Genomic DNA, 13339 nt, shown 5'->3' with positions numbered 1-13339 from the left:
CGTGTGGAGCTCGGGTGTCCATCACCTGGAGCAGTAACCATGCACACACGTGTGCGAAGCCATGTGCGCTGTCAGAGGGGCTGAGCGCCTGCAGTGGGTGCACACACGTGTGTGTTTGCTCTTGGGGACAATAATAAATGTCCTATATGTGTCAGTGGGGAACTTGGGTGTGTGTGGTTCCTGTGTTCACCTGTTGGTTTGTGCAATCTCTGTTGAGGGGGGGTAGGAGGGGCAGGAGTGTGCACACGTGCTTTTTTGGGGGAGGTGGGTGTGTGTGCTCACGCTGCCAACCCATGTGCAGGCACAAAGGGGTGCCTGGGGCAAGCTCCAAGTGCTGAACCCTGAGCTCTGTCCTCAAGGGCTGGGGTACCACAGCAGTGTGACCCATGACCCTCAGTGGGACTTTGAGGGGATCTTTATGGCAGGTGCTGTGGGTGCTTGGCCCCTGGCTGAAGGGTTCAGATTGTAATGTGGCCTGGATGCCAAAGAGGCTTTCTGGCACGGGTAGAACAAAGCCATGTGTCTCTCTCACTGGAGTGGCTCAATGCTCCTGGCTTGCCCTGTGTCCCTGCTTGCAGTGGGGTAAGCTGTGGCACCAGGGTATCATCAAGTGTGTCTCCAGATGTCAGACAAGGATGTAAGATGAGGTGAGAGCATGGCACCTCTCTGCCTTGGGTGCTGCCCGCTGGCAGCATCCCCCGTTTCCTTATTCTCCCTCCACCTGCCTGTCTGCCAGATTTTCCTGACGCCTTTTTCTATGGAGGCAACTTAGCCAGGAGGCAAAGGAGGCACCTGCTCTTGGGCTTTTTTTGGCCACGGCAGCTTAGGATTCACATGGATGCCTGGGGGAGCAGCATTGCCCCACAACACTGGTCCGCAAGCGGCAGTGGCTTTGATTCCATCTCACAGCCAGAGCAGTTTGTCACTGAGACTTCTTAATGCTGCACTGGCTTTTGGTGGCATGGGATGACAAGAGGTTGGGTGGTAAGGGCTGGTAGCTCTGTCCCCTCCATGACCCCCCTGCAGGGGCCAGGGGCAGTCAGCATGAGCCAAGTCACGCTGACTGCCCTTGAAGCATCTTGTGGAAAAACAGCCACTGGCCATGCTGATGGCAGGAGCTGACTTTGCTCTCAGGCTCTATGGCCCAGCTCTGTCCCCTTCAACACTTTCCTCTGGGGAAAAGCTGCTGCTTCTGTGCTCTCCAGTTTCCCTTTGAACATCTCCTGAGAAGCTACCCTGTGTCCTGCCATGGCTCTGGTGACTCTCAAGGCTCCTTAAGCTCCTGGCACCTCAGCTGCCTGTGACATAGTGCACCATGCTCACCAGGGAGGCTCTCCTGGAAAAATCAGACCATTCCCTGGGAGCACAGGGCAGCTCCCGACCCTGCAGGGCCCCCAGGCGCTGTTTATCTTTGCACAGGAGATAAATTAGCTGTCGGCCATCCTATTTCAGGGCTGGACAGCTGTAGCTTGTACTGGCCCATCCCATCCCGCTGCGGCAGAGGCAGGGACCTCCTGGTGCTTGCCAGCCCCTCTGAGTGCCAGTCAGAGTGGCACTCTTGTTGAATTGCCAGTGGGAAGATGAGACTTGGCCCTATTTCAGAAGGATCCACAGGGCCACATGACACTCAGGACTCATTGCACAGGACCCCATGCCACATGGTTCCAGCTTCCCCTCCCAGTGCTGCTGCCTTGCACCCCAGTGTGCTGCACCCTCTGCTCTGGGCTGTGCCTTATCCCCTGTACACTGAAAGCTGGGCTGGGTGGAGTGAGACAGACGTGGTGACTTCTCTGTGGCCCAACAGGAGCCCAAGTGTTTGGGGAAGCTCCCCTTCTGCAAGGCAGAGGGGTTGGGGTGCTTGGGTCAGTTTAGCACCCAGGCCAGCTAGTGGCAACACCAAGGTCTCCAAAGGGTGCAGCGTGTCCCATTGCCTTGGGCATGGCCACCAAGGGACCTGTCCTACTCAGCTCTTCTCTAGAACCTGCACAGTGATAACAGCAGCTCTAGGGTTCTGCACGTGTGTCATGAAGTATGTCAGGCTCTCCTTAGGGCAAGCAAGCAGGACCGTGTCCCCTTTGCCCCACCACTCAGCATTTTGCACCAATGGGGTCTGGTGATGCTCCCAGCTGGAGAGAAATTCCCCAAATGGCTATTGATGGCTGCAGCTGAGGCGGCGCAGATAGATAGTGGAGGTATAGACGGGCACAGCAGACAGCAGAGCAGAGTGAGAGATACTTGGAGCAGAGAGATACCGCAGGAGGAATCGAGAGATAGATCCTGAGGGCTGATCAATACCCACTGCATGTGGAGGGACAGCAAGATAAAGCAAGTAGCAGGGGGAAGGTGTTAGGAGGGCAGCGATCTGCATTTGTCCTGGTGACAGCTCTGGGGAGATGCCCCTCGTGGTTGCTTCAGTTGGGACAGGGATAGAGTCAGACCCAGGGTGCAGGTGCCCGTGGCTGACTCACTCTCCTTGCCCATCTCCAGCCACTCTGTAGTTTGGTGCCCGTTGAGGTGTCCTGGGGTCCCATCTGGCCTCTACACACCAAAAGGTGTATATTTCCTGTGTGTCCTGGTCACATCTTCTGTCTCTTCAAGGAGTACCTGCTGCTGTGGGAATTTTGAAGGATGCTGTGTCCCTGGGCAGCCAAAGGAGAAAGGGGCAAGCCCTGGCCCTGGCACAGGGGCTGTGCTGCAGCTGGGTGATTGCAGATGAGCTTCCAACCTGTTCCTCAGTTTCTCCATGAGAATCAAATGCTGCAGGCAGCTGTGTCAGGCCATCATGGACTTTGGATGAAGAGGCATGGGAAGAAAAGGCAGAGGCACCAATAGCCTGCAGAACTTGCTGTGTCCAGAACTCTTCTTCTCTGCTGGTCATTTGAGACACTTGACGAAGAGGTTGCAGCCATGAAAGGGATGCTTTTTGTGATCCTTAAATGAATGCCTGGCACTCAGTGCTCTGCTGGGATGGGGACAACCCCTCCTGCTGCAGCAGAGCAGCCAGGGTACCTCGGTCTAAGCCCAGCTCTACTCTGCTGGCATTTGCCTGAGCTACCCCATGCTACCTGGTTTCTCCGCTTGTCATGGTTTCTTTCTTCATGCCAGCTGAGCTGGGAATGCTGAGGAAGGAACCCCCAGAGCAGCCTTTTGCATGGACAGGGCTGCTGGCCCTGCAGCCAGGCTGGGGGGGAATCCCCCGCCCAGTGTGGAGTTATTGACACGGGCGCTACAGAAAACACTGCTGAGATTGTTCACACTAATGTTATTTAGCAGCAATATTTCCGTAATAAAAGAAATCAATGGGCAAGAGAAAAGACCTGTCCAGAGCTTTGATTTTCTTATTTTAATGGCATACTTATTTACTCCCACCAGCGTGCCCATTGGATTTTCATTACGCGGCCTTCGCTGTAAGTGGAGCGGTATTGATACGAGCTGCTGAGTTAGCGCCTTGCCGCGCGGGCCAGCTCGGGTGGGACTGCTCGTGTTCCCCGACGGGGCCCTGCCAAACCCCAGGGAACAGGCCTGGTGCGGGCCAGGGAAGCCTGGTAGCCCACAGGAACATGCACAGGTGCACAGACAGAGCCTGCCCATGCGTGCACACACACACAAACACAGCCCGCCTGTCCATGAGCACACGGGTGCATGCCTGCTGCCGTGTGCACTGCAGGCTGTGCACACACACAGGTGTGACACACGCGTGTCACCTGCCTGGACACACACCACACACCACAGAGAAACAGAACTCTCCTGACTACACCCATGCGCATGTGTCATACCCACATGTACCCCAGCACTCACACACCTGCAGTTGCTCTGTATGGAGAGATGCCTGTTTATAAATGTGTGAGAAATGCCTGTTTATAAATGTGATGCCATTTATAAATGTGTGTGCCAGGCCCACCCATTGTATCCACACCCACCTGAAAACTATTCTACCTACATGCACACACAATCTGTGAACACATACACACACATGATGTGTCTGACAGCATGTGTATGCACCTATGTGTATGTGTGCAAACCTCTCAAAACCACCCACTCTGTATGGGTCCAACCATCCTTGGGGGGCCACAGACTCAGCACTGCCACTGTCCCTCAAAAGGATGGAGCCCCCTGAGCTCTGGGATTGCCCATGGAAGCAGGGACCTGCCACCAGCCCAGACTTTTGGTCACCAGTGACTGCAGCGGCGAGAGGAGTAACAGCACCATCTTCTGCCAATCCCCGGCAGCTGAGGCAGGGCTGATCCTGCCCAGTGACGCACACCCAGCTCCCAGGACCTTGAGTGGGACAATACCAGCTTCCCTGGGGACACCCAGCTGTCAGCAGGACTGCTGCTGAGGCTGGAGCTGGCCTTCACCGTGGCAGGGCTCAGCACACTCCAGAAACTCATCCAGAAACCCAAGTATGTGGGATGAACAACTTTATTACTGGTATCTCTTTTCAGGTAGCAAATTAAGAACTAGCCCGTGTGCAGGGCTGCTGGTCAGCAGAACAGGGACAGTGTGGGGAGCAGGAGAATCAACATGCTACAGGCCTGGGTGGCCAGAACACACTCGTGTGTTTGGCAGCAGAATGGAGGTGAAAGCCCTCCACTAAGCAGTGAGCTCACACGGGTCTGACCACAGGGGTGCAAGCAGGGTGCACATCTGGGTTTGGTTGGAGATTACAGCACTCTCCTGGCAGCCGGGATCCCATGCCGGGAGCCGAGCAGAGTGGCTGTCCCCAGGGGGGTCTCACAGCCAGGGGAAGCGTTTTGAGGGGCGAGATCCCATCCTGAGCTAGTACAGACATTTGGGCACTCGAGAACACTAGGTGCCTGCATAGCCAAGAGGCCACGCAGAACGGGGTCTCCATTAAGGCGACAGACGGTGGGTTTCCCCCTTGGGGGGCATTGCCTGGAGAGGACTATGGGGAAGTGACCCTCTTCCAGCCCCCCTCAGGGCAGATGACACACAGGGGAGCAGGGGGCTCTCCAGCACAGAAGCTGGGCATCTCCCCACTGCCAGGGGGTCTCAGCACAGATCCTGCCCTGTGCCAGGGTGACAGTGTGTGCTGCCAACCCACATCAGCAGGGATGGAGCCACGGGAGACGCTGCCAGCTGGACACAGCACTTTGCGCTGCCCGCAGTCCCGGCAGGCTGCCAGAGACATGGGGGACTGAGTGGCCGACCTCTGCAACGGGTGCTCTGGTCTGGTCTACCCTGTGCACCCTGCCCCGAGGGCAGCATCACTCCCCTGACGTCTCAGGAGCTGAGGAAATCTTTCAGGGCCCGGGGACAGCCAGCTCCAGCTTCTCTCCCGCTGCATGCTGAGGGCACACAGGGGTGTTTGTACACTGCAAGGCCACTCCAGCCCCGAAGGATGGAAAAGCAGGACGTGACTCCGATAGAAAGGAGGAACGGGCAGGCAGTAAAGAGAACTGACGTTCTGTGTTGCTGTGACTGCCAAGGTCCCTCTGTCCTGGCACCCTGTTGGCCTGCGGGGAAAGGACAGAACAATTTGGGGAAGGCACAGGGGATCTCCTGCTGCCTCTGCTAGAACCTGGGCTTGGGGAGGAAGAGGAAACGACTGGGAGGAAAGGAGCCAACTGGGCTCAGCAGGGTGCCCTGGTGAGACGGGCTCAGCACCCAAAGGTGCTGAAGAAGGCATTTGCTTCCAGGAGCAGGCCCTTTGCGTAGACACGCAGGGTGTAGAAGAGGGTGACGAAGTCCTGAGTGCTGAAGAGGGTGTCAGCCAGGGCGAAGGCGAGTGTGGAGGGGATGAAGCCCCGGCCGTACTCCACCATCCAGGTGCCTGCACTCCACTGCACTGACGTGGCCTCTCCCGCCTGGTGCACGATGGTGTCACCTGCCAAAACACACAACCAGCATGGCTCCCAGTGGCTGCCCCACACCACACCCAAATGGGAGACATGGGATTACGGCCTGCAGGGTTGAGCCTTCAAACCCCACCCCAGCCTTGCTCCCTTTTCTCTTACTGCCACCCACTGAGATGCTGGGATGTGCCACTGGGGACCCAAACTGCTCTAACCCGAGCTCTTGGCTTCTGTCAGCTCAAAGGAAGGGCCTCTGTGACAGCAAGTGCCTGTGCCCCAAGGACATAGATGCAGTTCGCTGGTCACCATACTGCCGCACTTACCTGGATAGTAGATCTCACTTCTGGTGGTCCCCTCCTTCCATTGCCGGAATGTCCCCGAGATGACGGTGTCAGAAATATCTGCCCAGTAGCGACCTGTGGCAGGACAGACAACACTGGCTCAGCGTCTCCCTGCCAGGGACAGCACAGGAGCCCAGCTCTGAATCGTGGAGCAGGAGGGTCAGGATGGCAGCTCCACTATCTCAATACACCAAGAAGTGCCAACAGCTCTGGTACCCTCACTGTATGTATGAAGAGCCATACACCACCAGCCAGGGCTGCTTGGTGTCCTTAAGCCTCATTATTTCCAACTCCTTTGGCATTTGCTCCCTCCCGAAGCACTGGGAGATGAGATGTCTGCCATCGCCTGCCAGCTGGATGCAGAGAGTCCTGGCCACACAGCATGTCACACACAGGGACCTGCAGATGCTGCAGGACACCATGGGGGCTGGTCCCCTTGCAGGGAGTGTTTGGCCAGCATCATTCACCCCATACAAGTAGTGAAGCAGTGGGCTCCCTGTGCAGGGCACACCATGGCCAGCTGCACCTGCAAGAGTGGTGTAGACATAGCTTGGAGAAATCCCCTGCCAGCAGCTCGGTCCCCCTGCTTACCTGAGTGTCCCCCGGTGTCGATAGCTGTCCCGAAGAGCAGCACGTACTCGGTGAGCGAGGCATGGAGCAGGCACATGGAGCCCATCCACCCTCCCGCATTCACAAACACCCACTGCAGGTCCTCGTCTGGCAGGATGTGCCCTGGGTGCTTCTTTCGCAGCTCCACAATGATCTTGGAGAAAGCCAGCTCATGGTCCAGCCCTGCAGCACGCAGGGTCACTGTAAGTCCCTGGCACAGGAAAAGCTCAGCCGACCAACCCCCCAAATCCCCTGCACAGCCATAGGGTTTCAGCACTCCCTTGGAGAGGTCTGCCTAGGGAAGATATCTCCTTTCTCCAGCCCTCAGCTCCCGCTGACCCAGCTCCACTGCCTCTCTGGATGGTGACGGAGGATAAGCAGCACTGAGCGCTCCAGTCCTACAGCCCATCCCAGGTGTTGGGCAATGTGGGAGATCCAAACAACGTGACAGTGCCGCTGTCCTGGTGTCATGCAGCCCCGACCAAACTCCCTGTGCCCTGTGGGGACAGCTTCCTTCTGGAGCCCCAGGCTGACCCACCTGGGGCTTCAGCCCCAACCAGCTTGGATGATGCCGCTGCCCTGGTCCCCGTCGCTCCTTTGCTCCACTCCCATTTTCCACCCTGCTTTCCCTGCGTTCCCTGTTGCTGTTCCCCGGTACCGACCCCCTCCCTCTCCCAGTCCTGCTGCCCAGATCCAGCTCCCTGCCCCTCCCTGACCCCAGCCCCATTCCCACCATGATCCCGGCCCCCCTGTACCGAATTCTCCTCGGTCCTTCGTCCCCGCTACGGCTCCCCGCTCCAGCCCAGGCCGCCGCTCCCCGCCGCGTCCCCCGCTCCTCTCTCCATCCCCACCCCCTTGCCTAACCCCATCCCCACGGCCATCCCTCCTCGGCCCCGCTCCCCGCCGCCCCTCCGCGTCCCCACGGGCGGCGCGTACCCGCGTGGTGCCGGGCGAGCTGTGCGATCTCGGCGGAGCTGAACTCGTACCGCTTGGCCGCCAGCCACCCGCGCAGCCCCTGCAGCACCAGCGCCAGCGCGCCCAGCGCCAGCCCGGCCCGCAGCGCCCGCCCGGGACCGCCCCCGCCGCGGCCACGCCACGCACGGCCCGGGCGGCTGCGCCGGCGCGGTGGGGCGGGGCGGGAGGCTGGAAGGGGCCGATCCCGCCGGTTTTCCGGGATTGGGGAGGCATGGAGCCATCGCTGGCCGGGGCGGCGGAGGGGGGCGGCCGTTTCCGCGCCAGCGGTACGGATTGGGTCGCCTTCCTCCATCCTTCCCTTCAGAGCCCCGGCGGGGCCCAGCACGATCCCGGCAAGCGGGAGCTGCGGGGACCTTCCCTGCCCAGAGCAGCGGGGCTCCTGGGCTGGGACAGGGAGGAAGGGGTGAAGCTGAGGGAGGGCACCAAGCGGCGTGCATAAGGCAGACCGTCCTGCTTGTCCCCTGAGGGAGCGTGTCCCCTGAGGGGCGGCTGGGGTGCCTGGGCCGCCCCTGTGGGAGCTCTGCGCCTGAGGCCCCGCTGCTCTCCCTCCCCTCAGAGCACCAGCACGTCCGGTACAACCCGCTGAGGGACGACTGGGTGCTGGTGTCGGCCCACCGGGTCAAGCGCCCTTGGCAGGGCCAGGTTGAGAAGCCGCCCCCCGAGGATGTGCCCCGCTGGGACCCCAAGAACCCGCTCTGCCCTGGGGCCACCCGGGCCAACGGCGAGGTACCAGCAGGGACACAGGGAGCCGGGCTGCCCCTGCCGCCCCCTCCTGCCTTCATGCCATCTCTCACCCCGGCAGGTGAACCCCAAGTACGAGGGTACTTTCGTCTTCCCAAATGACTTCCCTGCACTGCAGCCTGATGCTCCAGAGCCTGGTAACTTTGGGGAGTGGAGTAGGTTGCCGGGCACCCCCCAACTTGGGTCCTGGAGAGGCTTGGGTTCTGCCTCAGCGCCTTCTCCCTGCCCACTCTCTGTCCTTCCCCAGATGACAGTGATCACCCCTTGTTTCAAGCTGCTGCAGCCCGGGGTGTGTGGTAAGTACCTACATGGCTCCAGCGGCTTTGGGATACAATTTGTCAAGAGCCTGTGGAATAGTGCTGAGCTGGGCCTGCTCCCCTCATGCAGTGCCTGTACTGTACACACCTGCTCAGTTTTGGGGTCATTCTGGGGGTTTTGGCCCTGTCCCTTGCCCCACTGCACCCAGCAAAACTGCGAGGGTCTCTGGGGACTCCTGCAGTCGCAGCTAAGCGTGTTTCCTCTACAGCAAGGTGATGTGTTTCCACCCCTGGTCGGACCTGACGCTGCCCCTCATGTCCCTGCCAGAGATCCGGGCTGTCATCGATGCGTGGGCAGAGCTGGCGACGGAGCTGGGTGCTTCCTACCCCTGGGTGCAGGTGTGGGGCTAGTGGGGGCTGCTCTTTTGTGGGTGACGGTGGGAGGTCAGCACTGGGTACTTCAGCAGTACTTGGGGTTGGGAGCGTCCTAGTTGTGCGTGGGTCTCTTCCTTTGTGTCCTTTGTACTCTTTGAGCCTTTGTGCCCTGCTGAGCCTTTCCACGTGGGTGTGAAGCTCTGTCCCCTGCTCTGCTGGGGACACCACGACAGCCTGCAGTGGGGGCCCTGTGGCTGGGACCTGCTGGCTGCACCTCTTCCTCTTCTCGTAGATCTTCGAGAACAAGGGAGCCATGATGGGCTGCTCCAACCCGCACCCCCACTGCCAGGTGAGGCTGTCCCACCTGTGACCTGGCTAAACTACAAGTCCCTGTGGTGACTCTACAACAAACCCTGAGGGCAGATGTGAACGGCAGTCGCCCTGCCCTTGTCCCGAAGCTTTTTGCAGTGAGGATACCCCTGTGTCTGTCCTGTCACCCTCCCTCTGGGGACTGTCCCTTGTGGCTGTCACATGCCAGACTCTCCACCTGGTGGCAGCAGGGACCTCCAGATGAGCAGCGTGACTAGGGGTGCCCCTGCAAGTGAGGGGTACGAGCACCTCAGTCCTGTGCCCCGATGTCCCTCGCAGGTGTGGGCCAGCAGCTTCCTCCCGAACGAGGCGCGCCTGGAGGACCGGACCCAGCGCCAGCACCTGAGCCAGCACGGCGTGCCCATGCTGCTGGAGTATGCGGAGCAGGAGGCTCGCCGAAAGGTGAAGGCATAGATGTTGTCCATACCCCCTCCCTGGGAGCTGGTTGTGTGCTGGGGTGGGGTCCCCAGCCCCCAGGAGCTGGGCCCTAGGAGTGCCCTGGGGAGTTGGGACTTTGTCTGTCCCCATCAAACACTGCGTGTACCGCCTGCCTGCGGTGCTACAGGCTGGGTACAGAGTGGCTGGACAGTGGCCAGACAGAAAGGGATGTGGGGGTGCTGGTTGGCAGCTGACTGAACATGAACCAGCAGTGCCCAAGTGGCCGAGAAGGTCAATGGCACCTGGCCTGTATCAGGAACAGTGTGGCCAGCAGGAGCAGGGAAGTCATTCTTCTCCCGTACTTGGCACTTGTGAGGCTCCACCTTAAATACTGTGTCCAGTTCTGGGCCCCCAGTTTAGGATGGATGTTGAGACACTCAAATTCATCTGGTCAAAGGCAGCAAGGCTGGTGAAAGATCTGGAATACAAGCCCTGTGAAGAACAGCTGAGGGAACTGGGGGTGTTTAACCTGGAAAAAGAGGAGGCTTAGGGGAGACCTTACCACTCTGCTACTCCCCGAAAGGAGGTTTTAGTCAGTGGGGGATTGGTCTCTTCTGCCAGGCAACCAGTGACAGGACAAGACAACACAGTCTGAAGCTGTGCCAGGGAACTTCAGGCTAGACATTAGGAAAAATTCTTCACTGAAAGAGTGATTGGGCATTGGAATGGGCTGCCCAGGGAGGCGGCAGAGTAAAAAAGACTGGGTGTGGCACTCAGGGCTGTGGTTTAGTTGATCAGGTGGTGTTAGATCATAGGTTGGACTTGGTGATCTCAGAAGTCATTTCCAGCCTAGCTGACTCTATGATTCTGTGCCCGGCAGGAACGGCTGGTGGTGGAGAATGCAGACTGGCTGGTCGTGGTGCCATACTGGGCTACCTGGCCCTACCAGACCCTGCTGCTGCCCCGCCGCCATGTCTGCCGCCTCCAGGACCTCAGTGACAGTGAGAAGGACAGTGAGTGGCTCTGAGCTTTGTTGTACCCCATCCCACATCCTTTGGGTTTGACCTTTGTTATGAGGCAGCCATGCTGGTGCTGGAGGGCTTATGTCCTGGGGGTGGGGGCTGCCGAGCTTAGCTGAGGAGGGGAATGGCTCCTCTGTTTTGTTAGGGTAGGAACTAGTTGTTTGGGCACAGTCAGCACTGCTGGTGGCACTCGTGTCCTTTTGGGGTGATGAAGCACATGGTGCTCCCTGCTTTGGTGGGAGGCTTCTCCTGCTGCATTGCTCAGGCTCCCTGTGTGAGGGGAGGGAATTCCCAAGCGCATCCCTCCTGCCTGTCACTGATGTCCACCCAGGGAGAGGTGCTGCAGGTGCCTCCACTGCACACGTGGCACGCTGCTGGCCAGCTCGGGGTGTGAATCACTGCCACTTTCCTGCAGGCCTGGCCTCCATCATGCAGAGGCTGCTCATCAAGTACGACAACCTCTTCGAAGTCTCCTTCCCATACTCCATGGGCTGGCACGGTGAGTGGCATGGCTCTGCAATCCTCTCATCCACATCCCTGTCTCCTCCCTGCGGCTCATGCAGTGCCTCTGTTCCCTGCAGGAGCCCCCACAGGACCCTACCTGGAGGAGGACTGCAGGCACTGGCAGCTCCATGCCCACTACTACCCTCCGCTGCTGCGCTCCGCCACCGTCCGCAAGTTCATGGTGGGATACGAGATGCTGGCGCAGGCGCAGAGGGACCTCACCCCGGAGCAGGTGAGTGCAGCTCAGGGGGATTGGGGCACCCAGGGGGTTGTGTGCCTGGGCTGTCCCTGGGAGCAGCCCCTGGCTGTCCCTTGTGCTGTGCCCTGCAGGCAGCCGAGCGCCTGAAGAACCTCCCCGAGGTGCACTACAAGAAGAGGGCTGAGGAGCTGTGATGGGGAGCATCAGAGCAGCCAGTCCTCAGGTGTGAGTGTGAGGGGGGATCTTATTGCTCCCCACCACTACCTGAAAGGCGTAGCCAAGTGGGGGTTAGCCTTTTCTCCCAGATAACTAATGATAGGACAAGAGGGAGCAGCCTGAAGTTGTGTTAGGGGAGGTTTAGATTGGATGTTGGGGAATGTTTCTTCACTGAAAGGGCGGTCAGACATTGGAACAGGCTGCCCATGGAAGTGGTGGAATCACTGTTGCCTGGAAGTATTCAAAAAAATGTGTAAATGTGGCACTTAGGGACGTGGTTTAGTGGTGGGCTTCACAGTGGTGCACTAAGAGTAGAGGTTTAAGATTGCATCATTTGGTGTGCTCAGTGTGCTCTGCCACGGGTCAGCTGGGAGTGGTGAGAACTGAGGTCTGGGAATTCATGTCAGTTGTGAACCCTCTGAGCTCCCAGGTTCTCCTGAACCTTGTCACGACTTGGCTGGTTTTTGGGACTGGTTTTGCCTGTTTGGGGACTCAGGGCCTAATCCTGTGGTATCCTTCTGTAGGTGGTGTTCCTTGTCTCTTTCACCATCCCAGGGTCTGTTTTCTACCCCCACAGTATGTTCCTACCACTACTAAAGCGTTTACTCTCCTTACCAGTCCAGTCTCACTGGTGGGACTGGGATTTTTTCTGCCCCATGGAGGGGCACAACCCTCCTGTTCAATAAAACCTTGAAGCAAAGTGCCTCTACGTGTGCTCTCGTGGCTCTCAGCCCTAGGGGGGAGGTTTGGGGTTTCTGGTGAAGATCCCCAGCTGCTGGTGTGGGGTAACACGGGGCTCGGGTTGTGCTGGCAGCCCCATACCTGTTGCTTCTGTCCCTGCCTCTGCGCTGCCTCCTCTTCTTCCCTGGGGGGAGCTCTGAGTCTGTCTCTGAGTGCTTGTGGAGGACTGGGAAACAGGAAGAATGGATGCAGCCCAAGGCGTAGCCAGCTCCTGGAAGAGGGCTGAGCCCTGGCAGACTTGCTGCACGGAGGCTGCTGGCTGAGATGCTCAGCCCTGGAGCTGTTTCTCCTCATCCTCTCTGGCTGGGACTGCTGGGTCCTCATGCTGCCTGCTGCAGATACAGGGGCTGCTGGGATGCAGCCGGCGGCTGGTTCATCACTCACCTGGGGCCTCCCAGGGAGTCCAGCTCTCTTCCTGGTGCTGCTCCCCCCTTCACTGTGCCCACCCATGGGGTGGGATAGTGGTAGTCTGGACACTGGGCTGGGGGATATTCTATTCACCTCTGTCTTTGTTCTCCTCCCTTTCCCTCCAGGAAAGCCCTGGGACTCTGCAGGGGTAGGTGATGGACAGTGATGCCACCACAGCTGATGTGGGGGGGAACCCTCACGTCTTCACAAATAGTTTTCATTTGTCACTGATGAGCCATTCTCACAACTCTCTAATGAGACCCCTCTCCTTGTCCAGTCTGTGAGTGTGCTCCTGAGGTCTAGAAATACCTTGCAAGGAGAGGAATGCTCTCCTCCTGCCTCCAAGACAACAGTTCATGGGGAAGGCTGTGTTCCCTGTGCCCCATCC

The 13339-nt window shown here is 58.9% G+C and overlaps 2 protein-coding genes across 2 annotated transcripts; one reads left to right on the top strand and one right to left on the bottom strand.

The window, feature by feature from the left end:
• Positions 1-4404: 4404 nt before the first annotated feature.
• SIGMAR1 (sigma non-opioid intracellular receptor 1) lies at positions 4405-6847 on the bottom strand. The gene is made up of 3 exons (XM_039704497.1): positions 6796-6847; positions 6140-6232; positions 4405-5848 (listed from the first exon to the last, which is right to left on the bottom strand). The coding sequence occupies exons 1-3, from the start codon at positions 6845-6847 to the stop codon at positions 5622-5624; spliced, it is 372 nt and encodes a 123-aa protein (XP_039560431.1). The 3' UTR covers positions 4405-5621.
• A 1043-nt stretch (positions 6848-7890) lies between these two features.
• On the top strand, positions 7891-12501 carry GALT (galactose-1-phosphate uridylyltransferase). Its single transcript, XM_039704493.1, has 12 exons — positions 7891-8007; positions 8298-8467; positions 8544-8619; positions 8730-8778; positions 9009-9138; positions 9407-9463; positions 9763-9885; positions 10742-10874; positions 11299-11382; positions 11465-11619; positions 11718-11811; positions 12327-12501. Exons 1-11 carry the CDS (start codon positions 7953-7955, stop codon positions 11778-11780), a joined length of 1095 nt encoding a protein of 364 aa, XP_039560427.1. The 5' UTR covers positions 7891-7952; the 3' UTR covers positions 11781-11811; positions 12327-12501.
• Positions 12502-13339: the final 838 nt, after the last annotated feature.

Source organism: Passer montanus, unplaced genomic scaffold (assembly GCF_014805655.1).
Source record: "Passer montanus isolate IOZ18808 unplaced genomic scaffold, ASM1480565v1 scaffold176, whole genome shotgun sequence".
Lineage (NCBI taxonomy): Eukaryota > Metazoa > Chordata > Aves > Passeriformes > Passeridae > Passer > Passer montanus.
The sequence above is the reverse complement of the archived record's forward strand: the minus strand, read 5'-3'. Positions and strand labels throughout refer to the sequence as shown.